Raw genomic sequence first — 24,819 nt, 5'->3', positions numbered from 1 at the left:
ATCTTTTATCCGGATTGATTTATGGGCTCTTTCGCTGTGAAGTTTGAGCAGTTACGGACCGTGCTGAAATAATGACATTAAGATTCATTAACATTAGAACAGTGGCTTTTTAACTTTCTCCTGACAATTTAATAGACAAAAATGTATTTTTTACAGTATTTTTACATGAAAATCCGGGCATTTTTCAGTATAGACAATTGTGAAAAAAAAAAAAAATTTTTTTTCCCCTAAAAAATTCAATGACTGCTCAGTCGAGAAAAGGAAGCAATGTGCACCTATCTTAGGTTGCGGAAGAATTGCCCTCTTCCGCGACGTGACAATCAGTTCACAAGCATCTTGCAAGCAAAGCTGAGGTAATCAAGAAGTAACTTCCCAACACCAGCCACCAATGCATTAAACCCTCATCTCAACGGGAGAGAAATCTCCTTTTAAATAACCAAATGGTCATTTCATTGATTAACTGTCACCTGACCTGGGGGGGGGGGCAAACTTTAAAACAGCTGAGAAGGCAGTGCTATCTCTTTTTGTTAGTAAGCAAGATAAGTGCACGCTGCTCTCCCTCTCTTGGAGCAATCATTAATCTCTTTTTTCACACAACAAAGTGGTAACCCCCCCAGATATATAACAAATAAATGTGTTGCAGCTGATGCTGGAGCTGATCGGCTACACACCTAAGAAAAGTAGATTCAGGCAAAATATGGAAAATGGCAAAGACGAGGGGACAAACATAAATGAACAGTTGTAAAAGAAACATTTGAAAAGGTCAATTGATCAAAGATTTTGGAATCAGGAAGATTGGAAAACAGGAAATGTACTTGGACAGCAGTATAGACTGGATAGACAAGAATGAGGACACTAAATAGCTGGAAACGTTGGAGATGTGGAACCTGGATAATGTCGCACAGAGATTGACATAGATGCCCCTGAGGTGTGAGGAGATGTCTTAGGTAGGTCCAGTCCATGTGGACATGGTCAAGATTTGGATAAACAAAAACAAATATTGTAGGAATTTGAGTGAGGAAGCTAAATCATAGATAGTATGAAACGATGTCACAGATTGATGTGGACATCGTTGAGGTGTGATGAGAGGTCTCGGTTAGGTCCGGTCTGTATGGATGTAGCCAAGGGTTAGATTGATAGGAACAGAAGTTGAGAGAATGGAATTGAGGAAGCTGGATCCTGGAGTCAGGCATCGCTAGCACTGGAACAGGGAGCCAAAATAAAGACTAATTATATCATTTGTATGGATTTTTGCCTAAGTACTTTGGAATTGTAAAAATTAAAATATTAAAAAGCAGAAACATATTGGTCAGTAAAAAAGACCCACTTAGCCTAAAAAAATTATGGCTGCAAAATAAGATAAAGTTAAGAAAAGCCCCCCCCCCCAATTGGTTACACTTTTTTTTTCTGCAATAAGTTCCCAGAAATCGGTGATGACCAAAAATAAATGATTATTTTAGCTTAAATTTATATAGGAAAGTGATACTCCACTCTGAAATCTTAAAAATTAGAATTCTTTAGCAGCATAATAGGTATGTGTTCACAGAATACACAAAAACTAGAATAAAATTTGCCAAATACGTTTTTTTTGTGTAATGCTGAAATCAGTTTCACTAAAGAATTTATATGATTGTCAATTTTAGTAGATTCATATTTCAATCTATAAAAATGTACGTTTCTTTGTGAAAATAAAAATTCTTTTGATGTCTAAAGATTAAACAGCAAACTACAAGATTAGATAAAATATGATGAAGAGGATTATATTTGCTGTGTAAATCTTTTAAACAATTCCAAACTATCATTACAATATCAAAAGTTTGAAATTTATAAATAATTATAATAAATCTTTAGCAATTTTTGCAATTTATTTATTTTTTCTGAATGATTTGTTTACTTTTGTTTTTTTGTATCGTTGCAGGAAATTGAGTTCCTCACAGCGTCTTTGAGTCAATTAAAACTGACCCAAACCAAATTTGCAGAATCTCAAGATTGTTTGAGCAAAGTGAACAAAGAGAATTTGGATAAAGATATTTTAGTTCCACTTACAGGATCTGTATCCTTTACTGCTTTTCATGCATTTTTCCAATGCTATTTTACTGTTCTTTATATGTTAGAAGGTGCATGTGTTAAGAGTTGAAAATGTTTTACTTTGAATCAGTTTTATTTTTACTTTTTTTAAAATACCCCTCTGCTATCTGGTTTTTAGGCTGGGATCAAATTATTTTGTCCTCAATCATAATAGAAAATCCTTTTAGTAGTTATCTGCGTTCTCTTTTTAACTTGATTTTGCATTTTTAAATCTTGAAAAAGTGTATTTCTATTGTATATTTCTATTTAAATCACTAGAACTTCACATGGATGTGAATTCTTTTTTGTCGAAATTTGTCCTGGCCCAGAATTCTCCCTATATTAATAAAACAAGAATAAAGAAAAATCTGTATGTACCCATGATTTAACAAAAATATCATATTCCAAAAATCACATAAATTGATCATGTAGTTTTGTTTTTATAAAGAAAATCATTCTAAGCGATTCATAAGCATTACAATATAAATCTTGCCAGATTGAGTTATCTCCCCCGTTTTTTTTTGTTTTTTTTTAAATGTATTTTCGAAATTGCAGACAAGACAGACGTTCTTCTGTTATTCATAAAATTTGATATTTCAAGTTATAAATAAACTACTTAATCAATTTACGTGATTTTTGGAATATCATGTTTTTGTTTCCTCACATGTACGTACATCATACATGTTTTCCTTTATTTTTAGTATTAAGTGAATTCTGCACAAAGAACCTCAGAATGTGTATATGTGTGTGTGTTTTTTTAAGAAAAAGTTGTCAAATAGCTAACCTTGCATCATTATCCATTGTTATTTGGCTGAATTTTATTTCTTTTTTCCTCTTTCTCACGTTAGCTTTTTTTTTCTTTTTTCTTTTTTTGGCCTTCATTTTTTTCCTCTCCATCTTTAATTAAAATTTTTTTTTTTTTTTAATTACAATTTCACCCCAAACAAGGTACATTGCCACTTTGATGTAGGAGGCTACTATCAGAGAGATAAGCTACAGAAGTACTATGTGGGGAGTTGGGCAGCAAGATGTTGGATCACGTTACACTTGAACTTCTGCATGTCAGTACAGTTTGGGAAGCAGGAACCCGGAAGGGAATTCCAAAGTCTAGCAGTTCTGAGGAAGAAACTACTGGAGTAGAAGGCTCTCGTACATCTAGGGATCTCTACTGTGAAGGGGTGGGATTTAGCTGCTTGTTGGGTTTGTTGAGGTTTTTATTGCAGTTCGTCGGAGCATTCACCATTAAAGTACTTGTAGAACAGGCAGACGGATGCAACATTTCGTCGATGGGACAGAGGCTGAAGCCTAGATGACAGTTCAGGACCTATCAGGTTGGCGACTCTTTTGAACCTTGTCTAGGAGCGAGAGACTAGTAGCAGATGCACCAGCTCAAATATCACAACAATACCCCGTACATGGGCGAATGGTGGCCTTATAGAGGTACAGGATACTTTCGGGCGTTAGTAGCTTTCTAGCATGGTAGAGAGAACCTACCTTCTTCACAGCGGTCTTGGCAATGCTCTCAATGTAATTGTTCCAACTCGTGTTTTCTGTGAACGTGAGGTTGGGTAGTTTAAAAGATGTACTTTCAGATAAAAAGTCTTTGGCCATTGCTATAGGTGGTAGAGAAGGTTTCTTGTAATTATTGAAGCAAACAAGATTAGTCTTGGCAGCATTGAATGTGACCATACATTTTTGTCCCCATTCCACTTCAGATTGGATGTCATCCTCTAGTGTTTCTGCCATTTCTTTAGATATGTGTTCATTTGTTTTCCTGTCGTGTCTATTATAGAGCATGGTGTCATCAGCATATATACCCATCTCAGAGACAATTTTATCAGTGAGGTTATTTATGAATATTAGGAATAATAGAGGCCCAAGGATAGACTCTTGAGGCACTCCTGCATTTATATCATTGTTTGGATGTACGACATCGAGGACAACCTGGATTTTTCTCTTATCTAAGAAGGATTTACTTGTGTTAAGTATTCTTCCAGTGATACCGTATGATCTGATTTTCCTGAGAAGACCTTCATGCTATACCCTGTCAAAAGCCTTAGATATATCTAGAGCTACCGCTCTACCCTCCCCTGCTTTGTCCAGTGAATGGTATATACGTTCAGTGATTACAGTTAGAATGTCTGATGTGGAACGGGCTTGCCTAAATCCATATTGTTGGTTGGTAAGAAGTTTAGCATCTGTAAGGTGATGGACTAGAGCTTTGTTAATTATGGACTCAAATATTTTGGCGAAAAGTGGGAGAAAGCTAATGAGGTGATAATTTACTGGGTCAGTTCTTTCGCCAGAATTCTTGAAAACTGGTACCACAGAAAGTTTTCCAGCAGGCAGGAAAGCAAGATTCATTAAAGTATTTGTTGTAAAGTTTGGAGAGAACTGGAGCTACTTCGGCGGAATAGCACAGCCAGGATGAGATCAGGTCCACATGCTTTTGAAGTGTCAAGATTTCTTATGATAGCATGCACCTGAAAAGGGGTGATTTTCAGATCGTTTAGTGTAGCATCAGTCCACAAAGGAAAGTCAGAGAGGTGGTGGTTAGCAGGGTCCAGTGTGGAGTTGGAGGCAAACCAACTAGCAAGCATGTTAGCCTTCTCGGTTGCTGAGCAAACAACCTCATGATTGTTGGATAGAAGGGGAATTGTTGATTGCCCATTATTTACTAGACTGTTGTAGATTTTCTAGAAGTCACGGGTTCCTAATTTCTGTGCTTGAATGCGTTTTTTGGTGGTTTCAGTAAATTCTCTTTTAGCTGTCGATATTTCTTTCTTACAGTTACTTCTGGCTTCTATATACTTCTGTATGTTTGAACTGGACTTATGTCGGTTAAATCTGCGGTACGCATGCTGCCTTTGCGCAATGGCAGCTGCACAAGTAGCAGTAAACCATTGGGGAGAGTGGGGCTTGCTATAAAAATCTTGCCCACCTTTTCTCCTTTATGACAGTTCTTTCTAAGAAAAAAAAAATCTTAATGAAGGCTAAAACTTCAAACTATTCATGGCAAGAGAAGATAAATTTTATTTCATCAAAAAATGTCTTCCTGTCTTCTCACTATATGAGCACGACGTCTTTCTCATGATTTTGACTTTCTTTTTAATATTAATATTCATTCGAGTTTTTAGATTATTTCAACTAGCAAAATCTACTCGTCCCCCACCCGTCTCTTTGGACAGCAATTAATCAAGCTGTAACCTTCTTTACAGAAAAACAAAACAAATTTTTATCTTATAGTTTGGTAAATTTTTTTTTTTTTTTTTTTTTTTTTTACATGGGGGTCACCACTTATCAAGGCCCTAAGGCCACCCAGGGATAAGGGTTATTGCGTGTGCTGTAATCAATGAGATAGTATTGTAGTAATCATTAGTGTTGGGGGTTTTGATAGAGTGAAGCAAAACAAAAAAAAGATGACTGTATTTTAAAATTTTTAAGGTAAGGTTGATAATTTGGATTATTCAACGACCGTTCTCAACAATTGTATTCTCACAACATTTTGGTTGATGAAACCTCAGACCTTCTTTAGGTCTATCTTGTCAAGCATGATTGATATTTGACATTTAACATGGCTGATATAAACAAAGGAAGATAATTATTCTAAGGAGTGCTGCCATGATGAGTATAATATCAGCTGTTTTTATTGCTTTCTTATTGTTTTTATTGCCAAAAAGTTCCCCCCCCCCGTTCCACTCGATGATGTCATTGTACCAACTTTTTTTGTTTATACCATACTATTTATATTGTTTATACCATACTGTTCCTGGTAGAATGGTCTGGTTATGTACCTGTATCATCCCAGTCTCCTCTACCTTTAGCCTGGGGGTGGAGGATCTCAACTCCTTTGCAGAGATATGTCCCCAATGATGCTGGGTTGAACAGCGCTGAAAAGGAAAAGGTAACGAAATACCAAGGTCTTATGCATGACATGAAAAGAAACTGGAATCTTAGGAAGATCTCTCTCATTCCAGTAATTATAGGAGCAACTATTAGACTCATGAAATAGAATTTCAAAACCTACCTGGCAAATTTTTCCAGTAAACCAAGTGCAAGATAGATTAAACAATTGCACTTAAAAGGATGGTCAGAATCTTAAAAAGATCTCTCGGTTGGAATATTTGAGTGAGTGGGTGAAATATTTGGCATCCGGTAGGATTTTTTTTTTTTAATTTTATTATCAGTTTATTAAACCTGGGGATGAAGAAATGTTAGTTTAAAGAAAGTGGGGGATCACTTTTCTATAATAATTAAATGTATAATGATCTCCCACTTTATGGCCACCACTAGTGTAAAACTTGAATTTACGCCGCTGAAATACACATTTGCCGAATTTTTGTTGGAGGAGCGTCAACGTGTGGGTGCTCAATTTACGTAAAATTCTTCATATATTGGAAACTACTCATTTGCTGGAATTTTAAACATTATTTTCGTTTTCAAATTCCTCAAAAACTTATAAATGTCTTAATTTTCCAAGTTTTTTTTTCTATAGTGTGGAAAGTCGATTGTCTGCCCCTTGCCGATCTTATATTCCAAACACTCCCAATAGATGTCGCTAGCAGTGTATCATTCAAAAACAAGATGGCGTTAAGTTTTTCTTCAATAAAATGTCTCATAATATTTGATTTTCTTAAATAAAAAAAAACTACTTGATCGATTAATGATTTTTAGAATATGACATTTTTATGCAGTGAAAAGTACGTACATTATAAAGATTTTTTTCAGATTTTTATAGTAAAAAAGATTATTTGTGGACCATTTATAGACTTGCGCCCATATTTGTACCATTTTTTTACAAGTATTTTAATGGAAAGTGCTCTAATGAACTCCAAGCCTCTATACCCCCACTAAAATACATTCTGATTCACTCAAGAAGCAACAAAATCCCACCCCTACACTGTAGAGATCCTTAGATGCCAGAAAGCCTTCTACTTAAATAGTTTCCTCCCTCCTGTATCCCTGACTGTACTGACATGCAGAAGTTTAAGTGTAATATGGACATTTTGCTGCTCAACTCCCTAGTATCCTTACAGATTTTGTCCCAAATAGTAGCCTCTTATATCCAAATGGTACTGTGCCTTGTTTGGCGTGTAAAAGTAGCAAAAAAAGAAAAAGAAATATTGTGGTCATTTAACTTGTATGTTTTCTTAAATATCAATTTCTTAGTAAATGCACTGTTTTATTTTAAGCAGTGATTTTTCTCAGAACATCCAAATTGAGAAAGATACACCTCCATCCCTCAATTTGTATGTAAAATATTGACTTGTGTTTAGTTAATTGTATGCAAAGAATTGTTGACGATATCAAATGTATTTGAACATAAAAATTAATTTGCCATAAAACCAAATCGCAATCAGTTGCAGGATTCTTTAAAGAATCCATCTGATCTTCCAGTGTGCTCATGTTTATTTTGTATCTAAATTATTCAGGTTTCATCCATTTGATCGTAGTTTGATTGGTTTTTGTGGATTCTTTTTTTCTAGCAACTATTACAAATGTACATTATTTAGTGAATCTGAACGATATTTTAATTTTTTTTTAATGTATTGCTATTTTGGTTTAGACCAGATTTTGCACTGACATGAGCGTTCTCATGATAGTTTTGAGCCTTACTACTTTGGTGCTGGTTCATGACAAATTGGAAGCGAGTGTTTTGTTAGTGACACCATCACTAGAAGATTGCCATATAGGACCAATGGGCTATCTCTATGTGGCTTTGTTTTTCAACAGAACCCCTCTTTCCTATAGATGTCCTTTATCATGACTGAGAAACTCTGTATGCTAACCTCTAAAATACAGAATGTTTCAGAAGTCTTGGACAAATGTCAAGACTTTATATCTACTAAACTATATATGTTAAATGAAAGTGACATGATTTAAAAATTAATTTATCAAGTTCAACTTTAATATAAATGATTATATATGTCGGCATGCTTTTTATATCTTTAATAGTTAAACATGCGTCAGTGGACAATTATATTTAAAAAAATAATACATATGCCGCTCTCCATTTGAGGGTTCCAAATTGGTCAAAGAGAAAATTATTCCCAACTTGCACTTAGGTAAAAATGCACTTTCGTATAATTCAATCAAAAAAGTATTGCAAAAACAAATACTATCGACATAATAGTTTTTGAGATATTTAATATCCAAATGTGTTCATCACAACTTGTGAATGGTATAGATTTAAAAGCTGTACATGTAAAATTCGTGGCATAGTGAATAGAGTACTTGGTAATTTTATCAAATTCAATTTTAATATTAGTCCTGGATATGACTTTAAACTATATCCGATGGTGAGGTCCCAGCTTGCGGGCTTTGGGAAGTGTAGAGCCACCCCATAATTGCCATTGTTCCCAGGTCCACTCTGACCTAGAGTGGTAGTACCTGTTAGGGTCCCAACTATGGGTTAAATCGAAACTGACTTGAAAAAAAACAAATATATTCTATTAAAAACTTTTTCTTCCAAATCACTGGATTCGGCATTAAATGATCTGAAAAGGGTTGATATGCCGTAAAACAAAAAACAATCCACCAACTTTAATATTAATGATTATATAATCTTAGCATGCTTTTTATATCCTAAATAGTTTTTGAGATATTTAATGTCCAATCACGACTTGTGTAACACCCTGTATATGTTATTAATGAGCTTACAATATTCTAAATATGAACTTTGTAAATTCTAAACATTCGGTTTAAAATGGATTTGCTTCTGCTGTCATTATTTTTGCTGTTTCCTTAACCATTTGTAAGATGTATGTTCCTGGTCAATTATCTAATGTTCAAGAATGTTTGGTAGACATTGGTACTGGATATTACATTGAAATGGTAAGTAGACAAACTTTTATTACAAAACATGTTACTTGTTTGTAGACATCTTTACCATTATATAAAGTTACTTTGTGTGTGTGTGTGAGTTCTTTCCTCATAGGTTCCAAAATGGCTGAGCCTATCTTTTGCAAATTTCACACAAAGCTAATTTATATGTCTGGCAGTGTTCTTAGATATGTTTTGCATAGAAATTCATCTAATAAGTAATGAAAATCGAAAAAAAATCTGATCTTAAAATATAGTCTTTCTTCCTTTATAGATAAAAAAGAGTTTTCATGGGGAATATTTTACGTTACTCCGGCATAACTGAACATGAAATATTCCTCTGTAAAAATTCTTTTTTATCTATAAGAGAAGAAAGACTATTTTTGAAGATTGTCATGCCCAAATGTCAGCTGACATGATATTGTAAACAAACACAGACAGTATTTGATGAATGACATTATCATTATTATTTTTTAAATTTGTTTTGCGAATTAGTTCACTCGGCAAATTATTCCTCGTAATATATAATATTCAATAGAGGATTGATTTTATAATAATGCATACACAATCTGCATAAATTAAAATATGTGTGAAGTGTATTGTATGACCGGGCAACGCCAGGCATCCAGCTAGTAATTTCTTAAATTCGACAGTAAAAACATGATTATAAATCAAAGTGAAAGGATTTCCCAACAAAGTCCCCCCCCTAAATTATTGACATTGTTTCAATACAAAGTCAAAGAATTTTAGAAAATCAGAATATGAATTCTCATAAAAACCCCTTCACCCTCAGTTCAATTATTTACATCATTCCATTCCACATATTTATTATTGTAAACGTGTTTGGCAGATGATGCAGGTGATAGATGCTTGGACAAAGGAAGAAAGGGATGGAGCAGAGAACTGAAAATATCTTTCCAAATCTGACCACCCAAGACATATTTTCTTTATTGGACGTGAAGTGAGTTTCATTGAATAGGAGTATCATACTGGGATTGGCCTTTGTGAGAAAAGCAGTGTCCAAGATTATTTGCAGATAAATCCCTTTGAATGGAAACTGTCTGGCCATTATCTCCAGTGGATATTTTTAGTTGTCAATTCCTGGATAGTTAAATCCTGACTACTAACAAAGGCCAGAATCAGTCAGAGGTGAAAAGATTCTAGGAGATGGGCAGAGCTTAAGCCTCCAGAGGAGGAGGAGGAGGAGCTATATAGTAGAGCTTGAAATCAGTTGAACTGGTAGTGTTTCTTTGGACATGTTGAGTCTTTACGGCTCTTGGCTAAAGGACTGTGTTAATGGGATTTATATCTTTTTGCATGGTCAGGCAAAAACTCATTCTGCAACTCTGCCCCCCCCCCCACCTAAAGCATCTATTATTTGCTTATAAACATGATTTGCAGTTTTGCTCCCCCATTCCTGTTCTGAGGCAGTTGAGTGGTTTCCACTGAAGCTGGAAAACTGCTGAACCATGGGGTCTCAGAAAGGGAGATTCCCATGTCAGTATGAATAAGGCGAAGGATTCTCTAGACATATGGTCCAAACTGTAGTCTGATCTCTAAGATGTTGTTGTTGGGGGGTTCGACATGGCTGAAGAAACTTGCAACACTAATCAGCAACATTGGACTGATCAGTCTGTGTCATGAACGCACAAGTGCATGTTCATATTCTTCGCTCTAACTCCTCCATCCAAAACATTCATGTACAGATGAAATATGTAGTAACCAACAATCAAGGGAAGTTTTAGTATGAAACTAGAAAATGTGACCTCTTGGGTCACTTATTGAGCTCAGCTTAAACTGTTTAACTCGGGGAAAAGCGTGTTTTGATTGCCCATTTCCTTTGTTTCACTTCGGTGATTTTTTTTTTTTAACTCCTACTGGTAAAATGCAGATAGGTCTGACCCAAGCATCTTTTAGGACCATCCAGATTGTCTCCTTTTTTAAGTTAGTAGTTAAACCAACCTTATTATATTTTCTTTCCATGGGAAGAATATGTATTTTTTTTTATATAATTTGTTGGAAAGACGCAAGAATCATGTAAATAACATCACCATCTCAAATATCATCTTTAAAATGTTTAGAAAAAAAAAATGCATGCAATATTTTTTTGTCTAAAAATTAAAGTTGAATAAAAAAAAAAATTTTTTTTTTTTTTTTTTTTTCCAGTCCGTTGATGCAAGTAAAGATTATTTTAAAAGGAAAGTCGAATACGTCACAAAACAAATTGAAAAAATCCAACCACTTGTGCAGGACAAATACAAGATGAAACGAGGTATTTTGTAATTTTTTTTTTTTTTTTTTTTTTCAATTTGAAAGAAAAATCTGCGAAATACAACTGACTTATCTCTAAATAAAACAGTTCTTTATTAAATGCTTAACTCAGAATGTAATCCGGGTTTGCTTGGGTAGATTTAATCGTCTCCGCTAAATTTATTAATTTCCTAAAAGTCCATGTTGTGGCTTAAATATTAATAGCCTTCAGTTTAGATTCCCCCACATTAAAAACTACCTTGTTTCTAACTGTCCTCATTACGTGCCATATATGCATAGTAAAGTGTCTCTGTTATACTATTTATAGTTCTTTAGAACTAAAAAAAAAAAAAAAAAAAATAGTTGTATTTTTTTTTTTTATGCAACTAGGCATATAAAATTTCTTCATCCTCAACATATCAAAAAACTTTTTTTCATAACGTCTTAGTTTACATAGCCTATATTTTTCATTTAAAGATTAAATAAAAAACGATTTGTACTTCTAATTCATATAATTTTTTTTATATCTATTAGTTTGTTTTTCTATACAATATTTTTGCTTACAAAGTTGGTTATTAGCAAGGTTACTTTTCTAATAATTTTGTAAATTAAAAATGAAATAATTTTTTTATACTTTTTACCAAAAAATGAAGTTTAGTATTAGACCAGATGTAAAAATAATAAAGCAGTGCGTATTTCTTTTATTGTGAATTGGAAAATGGTACAAAGTAAAACCATAGAAAAAGAACAAACAAATATTTGTCCTGTAGGGAAGATGAATTAGACATTTAAGAATTAGAAAATAGCAAACGTTATGGTGTATGGAAGATGATCACTCATTTTCTGATCAGATAGCATTTAAATGATGTGTAACCTTTAGTTAAGAAAAAATTGTGTGTGTAAAGGAGGTTGTTGCCATTTGGACTTATGGTTACACATTACATCGAATCCAATTTTTCCATTATATTGTGAATAAAATATGTACAGAATCAAATTGTGAAGAACTGATGCAACTTTGTTGAAACCTTTTAGTGCAATGTGTAATAATAATTGTTTGATACAATGTACCAATTTTAAAAACATTTAATTTTTTCATTCATGGTCCAAGAGACACCTGGCTACATAATCAGAAAAATAAGAATAGCTTACAAAAAAAAGAGAGAGAGAAATTACTGTATTTCTTGAAATTATGATGTCTGAATTGTGGCCAATTTTTAGAATTAAGAAAAATGTCTAAGGATAAACAAATTCTGATTACTTTTGAGCCACTGATGGCCTTTACATAATTTAAACAGTTTTATGGATTTCTTTTCCACAGCTCTTTTCTCTCAAATTGATAAATTGTAATGCTAGTTTTAGCAATTGCTTAAATGAAGAGAGGGAGGGCAGGAGTAAAATTCTAACTTATTTCAGATGAAAATAATAAAAATACATTTTTTTGTCATAAAAGTGTGAGTACAGTCTAGTTAGTATGAAAAAAAAAAAACCTTGAACATAATAGATTAAATTCTTGCATTTGGTGATTTTTTTATTTTCTTAATTATATTGTACAATTTTTTAAAAAGTTAACTTTTACGGTATGCGATAACGTTAAATACTGATCATCTCATTATTTAAAACTTGTTTGTTGTGAGGTATCTCTGCCAGTGTTAGATGAAGAGATAAACAAATTAAATCATTTTATTTTTAAACTGAAAAGTTTCTAACCATAAAGTTTTTCTTCATTCCTTTGCTTGTTGTTCTTCCTCAGTTGTAATGGAGATGGTACAGATGAAAGTCCAAGCTCAATTAGCTGCCCAGCAAGCCGCACCAGTCACTGCTGGGGGAAGTTCATGAGAAGTATGAGGATCAAGGAGTGCAATTAATGTATATTTGTCTTATCAGTTTGTTGTTGTCGTCCCTTTAATAAATTTCATGCAAAATTATCTTGTATTTCTCATTTTCATTGTGTGCATTCAAAAAGAAAAAAAAAAAAAAAAAATGGCAAGGAATATGTTGTCAAATAAAATATTAGATAACCTAAATCATTAAAATTAGATCACAAAAAATGTTTCTATGTTCGTTGTCCTGAAACAAAAAGTTCAGTTTTTTTTTTCTGTGTTGGAAAAACTGTTCTCAAACAATGTTGCAAGAATTGCCTGCCAGATTGATTAGTCTGAGTGTTTGTTAGAGGTGCCTCTGAATCAAAATCCAGTGATAATGAGTCACAATCTTTATTTTCAAACCTGCATTATGTGCATTTACCAGCCACAATCATCTATGTGTTGGTCTAAAGTTGCTTGACAATTCACACACACCAAGCAAAACCAGAAGTCTAGTTTTTTTTTAGTTTACAAATGGTACCTGTCCATCTTTACCAGTGGTTCTCAACCTCTTTTTTACTCATGGACTCCTTTTCTCTTCTTTTTATCTTAGTGGACCCCTTCATAACTATTGGTCATAAGACAATCTTCTATTTTTCACTCATAAATTTTGAGGTTTTAATAATCAAAGAAATATTATATAATTAAGCTTTATTTTTAAATGAAAACTAATTTAATGCAAATAAAGTATTCTACAATAATTATGATAATTTTGTTATGTTTTGCCTGTGGACCCCTAGGGTTCATGTGGACCCCGGTTGAGAACCACTGATCTAGATGGATGACAAGACTCTGCTTGACTAGATCAAAACACAAATCCCATCAAAATTTCTTGGCTGAGAGCCCCAAGGGGGCCTAACTGCTCACGAGATCCCCCCCCCCCAACCTTTTGCTTTCCCATATTCAACTGCCACTCTTCCTCTACCGGTGGCAGTAGTGGAGGCTTATATTCTCCTTGGATGTCTTCACCTTTGACTGGTTATGGCTCTTTGTTAGTGGTCAATGTTAGCTGCTTAAGATGTCTTACTGAATATAACATCTAAAACTGTCTCCACTCTCCAAATAACTCCGTGGCAAGACTTTTCCACATTCACTGAATATTTTGTAAGTGGTCTTGCTAGTCAGATATTTTCATCCTTTGGACAATCATCTATCATTGCAATGACCACCTTCACGCGCGCTAGCAAAAGATTACTCCTACTTTTTGGTTTATCCTTGAATTCCGTTGATTGAAAGAGTATTGATTTGAACAAGTATCTTGGTTCTTCAAAGTCTTGATAACAAAATTGACTCTTTCATCATATTTAGAAGGGACAACCATGTGATCAAATATTTATTTCCCGATTTCAGAGAGGGAAGCGTTTTTTTTTTTTTTTTTTTTTTTTTTTTGTACATGGAAGTCCCCATTTATCAAGACCCGGAGGCCACTCGAGGATAAGGGTTAATGGGTGTACAGGAGTCAATAGGATTATAGCATAGTAATTGTAAGTGGTGGAAATTTTGTAGATTGGATTACTTAGGGGCACGGTACATCAAGAACTTGTTTACGTTGGACTTGAAGACAATCAAATTGTAGTCAGCTGGAAAGCAGGCAAACGGAAGAGAGTTCCACAGGTGTGCAGTTCTAAGAAAGAAACTTTGTTCATGGAATTTACATTTAGGTTTAGACACAGATAAAGAGTGGGGGGAAATTATTGATTGTGGTTTTGGCTAGACGAGTGTTTTTCGTGAAAGTTTGGTGAGGGGGGGGCATAGATTGGAGCTCAGACGAGCACTTGCCATGAAAATAGCAATAAAGCAGAGACAGTCTCGCAATGTCTTCTGTGGGAAAGAGGTTGCAAGGAAGAGACAACGGCATCTCCCACTAAGCTACGAATTTTGTACTCTGTCAAGGTAGGATAAGCTGCTTCTAGCAGCACTTGCCCAGATGTGGCAACAGTACTCCATCATTGGACATACCTGGCTGTTACATAGGTAGAGAACTGCATCAGGAGTGAGATATCTACTGGAGCGATAGAAGGATCTTACCATTTTTTCAGCGACCTTGGCAAGAGATTTGATGTATGTGTTCCATTTCAGATCAGGAGTAAAGGTCAAGCCGAGAAGCTTGTCAAAACATGGAGCCTCCCCAAGATGAGCGCCATTCATTTCAATTGATGCCAGATGGGGATCAGTGATGTAAAGATAGGAGCTTGGTTTTAGATGCATTAAACGTAACCAGCCACCACTTCCCCCTTGTACCATGTACTCAAGATCAGAGGATAGTCACAGAGAACATGGTCATTTACGGTCTTTGATGTGTTGCCATAGATGTTGTCAGCATAAATGACATGATCTTAGGATATTATTTGAAAGATCATTGATGTGGACAGACCCTTGAGGGACTTCAGCATTATTACTGTGAGCTTCCAATTTCTGCCCATCAACCATTACTCTTATGAACCTATCCGACAAATGATTTAATAATTGATAAAACACTTCCAGCTATACCGTAGTTAGACATATTACGAAGTAGACTTTTATGCCACACCCTATCAAAGGCCTTTGATATGCCAAGCGCAATTGCCCTAGAAAGGATGTCTCAGTCAAGAGCTAAACTAATTCTGAGATAACGGTTAGCACATCTGTAGATCTAGCAGAACGGAAACCATATTGCATGTCAGTAAGGTTATTTTTGCAGATAATGGGGGGGGGGGTAGAATTGTCTTTACTCAGTGAAAAAAAAAAAAAAAAAAAAAAAATCTAAGTACAGACTCAGCTAATCTTGTGGATATTTTTTTTTATTTTTATTTTATTTAAGTGTTTTAATCCATAAATTGAAAATAGAAAGTAACTGACACAATATCTACCTGGTGCCATTCATTAAATGGTGTCCTGCCTGGTACAGGCATTGATGGCTATGGCTTTCCATCTATCTCTCTTGAGGCATTCATAAATTCATTGTTGCTCATCATTTTTTATGTTGCCCATGTATTCAGAGTGTAAACGTATGTTTCTCACTGTCATTCTCTGCTTCTTCTACCCACAATCTTTCCCATCAAACTAATCTGTTCTATTCAGATTTTTCTGTAGACATGGCCCACAAATCTCATTTGTCTTTTTGCTGTTTCTAATAACTCCTGGTTTGTTTACTTTTCCTGTCCAAGATATCTTCAAAATTCTCCCCAGGAACAAAGTTTCAGTTGCCTCTCGTCTCTTCTTCGTGATGTTGGTGATTGTCCAGCACTCAAAACCGTATAATAGAACAGACCATACATACATTCGAAGTATTCTGAATTTGGTGTCTGTTTTAATGTTTCTGTTGGTAATGATTGACAATCCCTTGAAGATGACTGACCTTGGCTATGTGACTTACTATTTCATTTGTGCACCTTCCATCAGATGTGATCCAGTATCCCACATATTTGAATTTATCAACTTGTTTAACTGGTACATTTTGACATTGTAGATTGCATGTTAGAGCTTGAGTGTTCTTGGATGCTGTCACGCTTACCGTTTGAAATCTTTAAAGCAAGTTCTTTACTTTCACTTGCTTCCACCACAGTATCCAGCAGGTGTTGGAGAATCTCTTCCGATTCTGTTATTAATACAGTGTTGTCTGCATACCTAAGATGGTTAATGTTGTGTCCACATAAACTTGTACCTTTGTCCTCAAAAAAGAAAACTTCAAATATAACTATTCACATCCTAATAGCAATACTTTATAATCTTATATTGCTTTCAAAATAAAAAAAAATAAAAAATAAAAAAAATCATTCTGTACATGTATGAAGAGAAATTGTTACCATTTGAAATAATGAGGTGAAAATTAATTGAAAAACAGTTAATATTTTTTGTGATTTTGAAAAAGACTTGATTCTATCGAATGAACAAGATTTTAATAATTGTTCACTTGTAATTTTAAAGCCTTTTCAAAGTAACAAGCATAAATGATAATCTATTTGCTTTCACACATTTTTCTCTGCATGTGAAAAGCAGCCATCTTTTTGAGTGGATAAAATGAATCTTTCAGTTTGAAATTTCCAGAATGGCTGAAGAACAAGATGAAGAAAAAGGATAAAAGGTTTATTTATCAAAAATACCAACTGTACAAACTAATATGCATTTATGAAGAGGCAGTCTCCCCTCAAAAAAATTCAGTGACTTGAAAATCATTTTAAAACACGATTTTTCATAGAAATGACTTGATTCCCTTTGAGAATTTTAGGTTTAGAATTTGTAAAGGACATTTTCTCTAAAGTATTAAAAGAAGGTATTGATTTTAAAAAAGGAATGTAGTCAACCACAAATTAAAATAATTTTTCAAGTTTCAATGAGATAAGAATTTTTTTTTTTTTTTTTTTTTTAAAATCAAAGTTTCTTTTTGTATTGGTTAATCTTTTCATGGATGTACTGCAATTTAACAGTTTTATCCAGTTTGAGATATTTGCCTTTTATTGTGCTGGCAACTGTGATCCAATTGGGAGCAACTTCCAATAATAGTTTCATGTGATTTTCAGCATCAGCTGTAAAAAAAAAAAAAAATAAATAAAATAAAAATAAATAAATTTTTTTTTTTAAAAATTGAATTTAGGAGATTGAAAAGTAACTTGTCTAAACATGAAGTGAAAAAATAAAAAATAAATTTCTAAAATTTATAACTAAGCCAGGGCCTCCCGATTAATGGCCTTACTCCACATGCCTGTGCCATAGTTTTCTTTCTAATAGTGTTAGGATTAGAGCATAGTTGATAGCAGGGAATTAGCATACATAGAAAACCGATTGTATACAAGGCTTTTTGGGGGTGTTTTTGTTGTTGATATAGAAAATCCTAATTGTTTGCATCTCTTGCACTTTGTTTAGATTTTTATTTTAAAAAATCTTTTCATGAGTCCAGTTGAAATGTGTTTATTTATATATCATAAAACCTTGCTATTTAGTTCTCTCTCACAGCTGTTTAAATTATCATGCTTTTTTCTTTCATATCATGTCAGTTTTAACAGTTCCCTTTTTAAGGTAGATAACTGTAGAGATTATATTGTCATAATGGATGGTATTTGACATCTTTAACAGTTCCTTCTGGCATAAGTTCTCAAGACTAGCTGCTACACTGGATAGCTCTGTATCTGTGTCACATCTCTCGCAGTCAAACCTGTCTCAAGTTCAAGATCTCCACAGATTGACGATCCATCCGCATTTGATCCATTCAATGCCAATTTATCTTACCCATATGCCTCAACAACCAGTGCCTTCCCAAATACTTTAAACTGGATGTGTCAGATTTAAGTTTACCACCAGACACTGGCCACATTTGCATTTTCTATCACTATATCTGGCCACTCAAAGTTAAATAATTGTCATGGTGATATTGGTCTGGAGTTCAATGAATCAGTTAATCCTTTTGTTTTTATTGTTATTCAGTTTCCAAGTTTTTCTCTCCCAGCAGTCCAAGCTGTAGGAGAGGAGGACATTGTATTAGATTGAACAAACTTGCAGACTTGGAAAAATGTTCACATTACAGCATCGGTTAACAGGTTGAATGCAATCAAATGTTACGTAGTATACCCAATCAAATGATTATAAATCATAAATTGTGTTTGCCCATGAGACGACCACTTCAGGTGGTAACTAGCTATAATTTGCTGATTACTTGTGCACCATCTAACTTACTCGCTGATCATATGATACTGATATTAAAACCCTACTTTTTCTTATTTTATTAGAATTCATCGAGATGAGTAATTTGTATATTTATTTGTGGACTGTTATCCTCATCTTCCTAATTGTTCCACAACGTTTCGGCCAACTATTCCTCCTTCAACAGTATCCTTAGTAATTACTGCCTTACAAAGTTGTTGTATCACCACATTTTGGCCAAATCCTCTGGCCAGCTTTGGATAGACTTGAAACCGCTATCTTCAGACAATGCTCATGTGGAACCATAGAGATTCAACACCTTTATCCACTGCACCACGAGGCTTGAAGGAGGATCAAGGTTGGATGCAAATAAATAAATAAATTTACTAATTACTCATCTCAAAGATTCGGTACAGACCTGATGATTGAAGACCAGATAAAAACAGAAAACTTGGATTTATAAGACCAAACAAACCACACATGCCTGGCCTCCCTCTTGTGCTGCATATGAAATGACGCCACAAAAAATAGTGAAGAAATGAATCTGAGAAGTGTGAAGTGCGAACATTGCCTTCACATTTTCATCAAGTTTCAGAAAAATCTAATTGATGTGGCAAAAGTTATGGGGTAAAAAGTGCTATTTTTTGCAATTTTAGGGCATTTATAACCCCCTTTTGAGCTCCTGGGAATGCCAAATCCCAGTGAAAATGGACAAATTATGCAGTTTCATGCATTAAGACATGTATATTTCAATTCAGCATCATGGAAAACTCCTATAGAGATATACATATCAAGTTCTTGAGTAATATGAACAAAACAGCTCCAAAAGAAAAAAAAAAAAAAGCAAGTCTTTTTAGACCTAGTCCCAGAGAGATGTGAACCAGAATTTTGCCAAGGTCACCTATACTGAATTTATATTAAGAACAATGGCTTCCACATTTTGGCCAAGTTTCAGGAAAATCTAATAGATGGAGCAAATGCTATAGGGCAAAAAGAGTCATTTTGGGACATTTTTGACCTCTTTTGAGCCCCTGGGGGTGCAACGGGAATTTTTGTAAAAAAAAAAAAAAAAAAAAAAAAAAAAAAAAATTTTTTTTTTTACTGTGCACATCTATTTAATGAAATAGAATTTGTGGCAAAATTTCAGGAAAAACTAATGGACAGTTATCCGGCAATAGTCCGGACTAACAGACACACGGAAGCCACTGAAAACATAAATCCCTCTCCGAAATTGGGGGACCAAAAATGCAAGTTCTAATACTTTCAGTTTATTAAGAGAGTTGGTTGTTTTATATAGTACTGCTGGATGGTAATATATTGTTTGTTATGGTTTATTTCACTCAGTATCAGTTATGTTCTTGCTTTAGTTGTTCTAGTTCTATGGTTTTTGTGTGTTATTGTGTGTACAAAGTTTGTGAGGTTGGTTTATATTTTGAATAAGTTTATTTTTGGATGGTTCTATTTTGTTGAAGAGATCTTTTTCGCTGGACTTAGGATAGTATGCCTTTCGATATGGAATAAAATCAACAACCTAGTGATATGTTTGTATTATTGTCTGCACTAACAAATACTTTAACATTAGGATTTCATAATACATTGTGATGTTATAATAGATCCTTTTATTAAGATGAAGTGTACACATTACAAAGATAGACAGCCTTTATCACAAGGTTGTCTAGATAAATCAAAGGATATACCAGTCATATACATGGTATGATTACCTCATCCCCCACTACACATCTAACTGTTTTAATTGATGTCAGAAAACAACTGATCCAATTGGGACAAGCTTAACAATAGTAATTTAAAAAATGAATTCCAATTAAGAAATACTATATATAAACTTAACAATGTTAATTAAAAATATTTTTTTATGTGGTTTCAATAAATTGATATGTTTTAACACATAAGAAATCTGTTTTAGCAACATAAAACAATATTTTGTCAACCATCATATTCAAACTAACTTTTTGAAATGGGTGTTTTGTAACTCTCACTGATCCTTTCAAGAAGTTGCTCAAAAAGCAAAGCCGGTTTCTTTTCAGTCACAAAATAACTAAGAAAACAGTTAAGGAAGTTTTAGTATTAAAAAAAAAAAAAAAAAAAAAAAAAAAAAAGCCAAACTGAAGTGGCAAAAATGTATATGATAGAATTTTTCTTCTTATTGCAGGGAAATTTGAAAATTAAATTTCAACTGCAATTTTCATCTGTGCATTTTTATGGACAAGCACCCAAGATTTTTCTTTTTCATCAAAAATAATCCATCTGGAAAGAAATGGTTAAAAAAAAAAAAAAAAAAAAAAAAAAAAAAAAAAAAATGAAGGTTAATTTCCTTCTCTTCAACTGCTAAAAAGGATACTTTCTAAGAATACGAGAAATTTCTGGAAGGCGGTCCAACATTTTCTTCTTTTGGTCATTCATTGGACTTAATGTTATAGCTTCTTCAAGGCGTTGTGCTTCCTTAGCTCGAATCTGATGAGATAAAGAAAACGTATGAACACCTAAAACAAGAGTTATCTTCCCCTGCAATCATTACTTGAATAAATGTAAATAACCATCAGCTGGATTTTTCTCTATTTAATGTCACTAATTTTTCCTTGTCTGCATTCACTCATTCTAATACTTATCGTTCAGCAGATCAACTGATTCCACATTTAATTCTGTACAGTCCTAGCTAATCACTTTCATGACTGCTCAATCATTTTGCAATTAAAGACATGCTTCTGCAACAACACTTATTTTAATTTTTTTTTTTAAAAGTAGAATCAGGACGATGATTGTCCCATATAACCACACCAGTATAACTGGTTAGTCTTTAGGATATCTACGCTTGGTAAATGTACTACTTTTGACAAAACTTCTGACCTAACGTATTGGTTTGGTCAGATTTCTTCATTATGCTGTCATTGGGCGAGAGCACACCATTCACTGTCATATAACAGTTGCTATATAACTTATTCGAGATTTGTAGGTGACGACTGAGGAAATTTTGCCCTTGAGTCTATTCACTCCAGAGTGTTGTAATCTAGTATAATCACATTGCAAAAGCTCCATTAATAGAGCATATGTGTCCAGGAAATCTCCTTTTAGGATTAGAGCCAACTTACCCTTCAAGTCCCTATGCATTTTGCCAATTTGGAGGTGAGGGTGGGGACAGTTTTTATTGTCATCATGGAAATAAAACTTCTATTGATTTGGTGGATTTTAAGCAAGTTTTTAAAAAGTGGCATAAAAATAAGACCCCCACCACCACCAAACCGAGGAAAAAAACCAAAAAAAAACAACCCTTAATCATTTTGTGCTTAATTTCAGATATAGTAGTTTTTTGAGATAAAAATCAAAAGACTACTCGAAAAATAGACGGGGACCAAAATACAAATCCTTTATTAACATTTTGAATGAAAGATTACATAATTCATAAAACATTCCTTTATTCAAGTTAAATTCTTCAAGAGTAAACACAGAGGACTAAGGTTTTATCCTGAACATAAACAATCAAAGAAAAAAAAAATATTTTAATAAGGTATTAAAACATCCTACAAGTTTAGTTGCCGGTTGTGAATTCTGGAGATGAGGATCGATTATTTGGACTACTGTTCTCACTTTGAATGTTTACACAATCTTTTAGTCTCCAACTTTCTTTGGATGTATCTTGTCAAACTTTGGAATCTGTACGGAATTTCAAACAGAAACCTTTATTTTATCCACTTATATAGAACTTCTACCCAGTCATGGCTGACAGAACGATAGCATGCTACTCCTGAAGATTAAATAAAGGGTTCTATTTGAAATTCTGTGCAGACCCCTCCCCCGTTCAACAAGATACATCTGAAAAGGGTCAGAGGTTACATCAACTGAAATGTACAAAGATGGTAACAGTAGTTTGAAGAAGCTACATAATATAAATACTTTCCATCTGTTGTGCAGCACTTTCAGACTTATTTAATATCAAAATCACTTATCACCAATATGTTTTGATTGCTTTAGAAGTAGCAACAAATTTATTTAAAATAGAAAAATAATTTAACATAAAATACAATAAAATACAAATAAAACTGGGCAAGGGGGAGAGAAACAACAACAAAAACTTACTCTTTCCAGGAGTCCTTGAGGAATACCTTTGAGATCCTCTTTACAGAAATTTGATGCTGCTGCTGCAGAAATTACTGGTGTTTTCTCAGTAGAAGCAGATACGTTTTCGAGAGCTGTCTTTACCTTAAAAAAAAAAAAATAAATAAATAATAAAAAAAATTAATTATTGTGTCTAATTATTTCCACATGCCTACAAATTTGAACAACAATTGAAGAGTTATAAGGGTAAAGCTATTTTTTGTATAAGGAAGTTGAAAAAGGTTTGAAGCTACTAGAGAAGAACATAGCCTAATTTCAATGGGCTCAATTTCACTGGATCAATGAAATTAATATTAGACTTGTTGCCTCAGTTAAAAATACTGCAGCTCACGGATCACAAGAGACCTTCCCACTTTACTCTTATCTTTAACTCCTCTGTCAACAGATTTTAGACATTAAATAAGCTCAATTAATTCTTTTTATCCAATAAGAAAACAGATAATTTGTTAGCTCATTTTTTTTTAAGATGAATTTGCCCATTACAGTACAGCAACCAATTGTTCTATTTTTTTTATAAGTTGTGATGTCAATCTTCACCAGTGACCCAGGATTTCAATATTAATTTTCAAATTACACATCAGGCAAAGACAAATCTTTTTATGGAAAGGATAAGGTAAGTCAACATCCATTTCCAGATTATTCTAAATAATTCCAACTTGTACAAGATTCTTAGAAAGCCATTCTTAACATGGGCAGGTAGAGGGGGACATTGAAATCAACACGCCGTGCATGCATGGTCCTCTTCCACGAATGAAAAATTTACTTTCACCATAGCTAATGTTTGTGCCAGAATTTTTTTTTTTTAAATCCAAGGCATAGTTATCGCGAAAAGTGTGAATAGATGAATGATTTGGGAGGCAATTTTATAATGAAGCCGGGATTGTTGTTGTTTATCCAGGGAAATCCGTTCTGGCAAAAATTTACTTTCACCATGATTAATGTTTGTGCAAAAAAAAAAAAAAAAAAAAAAAAAAAATAAATAAATAAATAATCCAAGGCGTAGTTATTAAGAAAAGTGTAACCAAACAAACGGACAAATGAGAGTTAATTATTAGGGGTCTAATCTGTTTTGTTAAGAAAAAGAAACAAAACAAAAACTTAATGATCTTTATAAGAGTTCAACTTGCATCACATATACGTCATAAAGATTATTTATTTATTATTTTTTTTTTTTTGGAGGGAGGGAGCTATGACCTAGCATAAAAAAATGATATGATACTGTGCATCAGTGTGATGATGATGATGATGATGTGCATGACACCAACGGTAGTAAGTGCACTCCTTAAACTAAATTTCAAATTCGTTAATGAACCAGTGTAAAAATGTTTTAAAAATAAAATAAATAAATCGATGCAAACCTTTGGATGGAACCGTTTTTTGGTATCTTCTAAAACATCTTTGGCCGTTTGATAAACTTTCACATTTGGAGGCTCTGGTAATGCAGAAGGTTCAATGTCAGGAACTTCATCTAATCGAAATCTTGGATGCCAACGAGTTAATTTTTCTTCAGGAATGGAAAGGTTGAGTTTTTTTAAGAAAACCTGAAACATTATAAAAACAGACATGAAAATGAAATATGGAATCTGAAAATTCAACTTTGAGACGAGTCAAGATTTGCCAACGTTGAACATTGGGAACAAACTTTTTTGTCCAATGACAAAAATGGAGATTTTAAATTTGTAAAAATGTTAAAAGATAGAGCAAATCGGAAAAGCTTTTCCCCAGCTAAAAATTCAGGTACTAGAGTTCGATTGAATTAGAAAAACATTTTTAGAAAGTAGAACAATATCTTTTTTTAGTCCAATCAGACTCTAGTGCCTGAATTCTAGCTGGGAAAAAAAAAAAAACATTTTTTTTACGAGACTTGTGTAAATTCGACATTTAGAATCTCCATTTTTGTACTTTGACAAAAAAATAAATAAATAAAAAAATCAAAAAAATCAGACAAGCATTTATTTTGGAAAACAGAATTACGATACAAACTGATCATTATATGGCAGGTTAGAAGTGATTAGAAATCTAATGTGTTAAAATCGATTGTTGATGGAAATGAGAAAAAAAAGAAAAAAAT

At 33.6% G+C, this 24,819-nt stretch overlaps 2 protein-coding genes across 3 annotated transcripts in view; one reads left to right on the top strand and one right to left on the bottom strand.

Annotated features, from left to right (window-relative positions):
• The window catches only part of LOC145284448 (prefoldin subunit 5-like), a 15,151-nt gene extending 2,087 nt beyond the window's left edge, over nucleotides 1–13,064 (top strand). The window contains exons 2-5 of the mRNA XM_080133270.1: nucleotides 1,919–2,053; nucleotides 8,827–8,901; nucleotides 11,056–11,161; nucleotides 12,890–13,064. Coding sequence (XP_079989396.1) covers nucleotides 1,919–2,053; nucleotides 8,827–8,901; nucleotides 11,056–11,161; nucleotides 12,890–12,975 — 402 coding nt within the window. The 3' untranslated portion in view covers nucleotides 12,976–13,064. The remainder of the gene's footprint in view (nucleotides 1–1,918; nucleotides 2,054–8,826; nucleotides 8,902–11,055; nucleotides 11,162–12,889) is intronic.
• Nucleotides 13,065–17,050: 3,986 nt separating this feature from the next.
• The window catches only part of LOC145284445 (DNA replication factor Cdt1-like), a 51,065-nt gene continuing 43,296 nt past the window's right edge, over nucleotides 17,051–24,819 (bottom strand). For both annotated transcript variants that reach the window (XM_080133265.1, XM_080133266.1), the window contains 5 exons: nucleotides 24,107–24,289; nucleotides 22,710–22,832; nucleotides 20,977–21,089; nucleotides 20,585–20,673; nucleotides 17,051–17,506 (listed from right to left, as the gene is read on the bottom strand). In XM_080133265.1, the coding sequence (XP_079989391.1) occupies nucleotides 17,352–17,506; nucleotides 20,585–20,673; nucleotides 20,977–21,089; nucleotides 22,710–22,832; nucleotides 24,107–24,289 (663 nt within the window). In that variant the 3' untranslated portion in view covers nucleotides 17,051–17,351. The remainder of the gene's footprint in view (nucleotides 17,507–20,584; nucleotides 20,674–20,976; nucleotides 21,090–22,709; nucleotides 22,833–24,106; nucleotides 24,290–24,819) is intronic.

Source organism: Euprymna scolopes, chromosome 9, assembly GCF_053919585.1.
Source record: "Euprymna scolopes isolate OS-2025 chromosome 9, ASM5391958v1, whole genome shotgun sequence".
NCBI classification, from domain to species: Eukaryota; Metazoa; Mollusca; class Cephalopoda; order Sepiida; family Sepiolidae; genus Euprymna; species Euprymna scolopes.
Note: the sequence above shows the minus strand (reverse complement) of the source record. Positions and strands in the feature narration are given on the sequence as shown.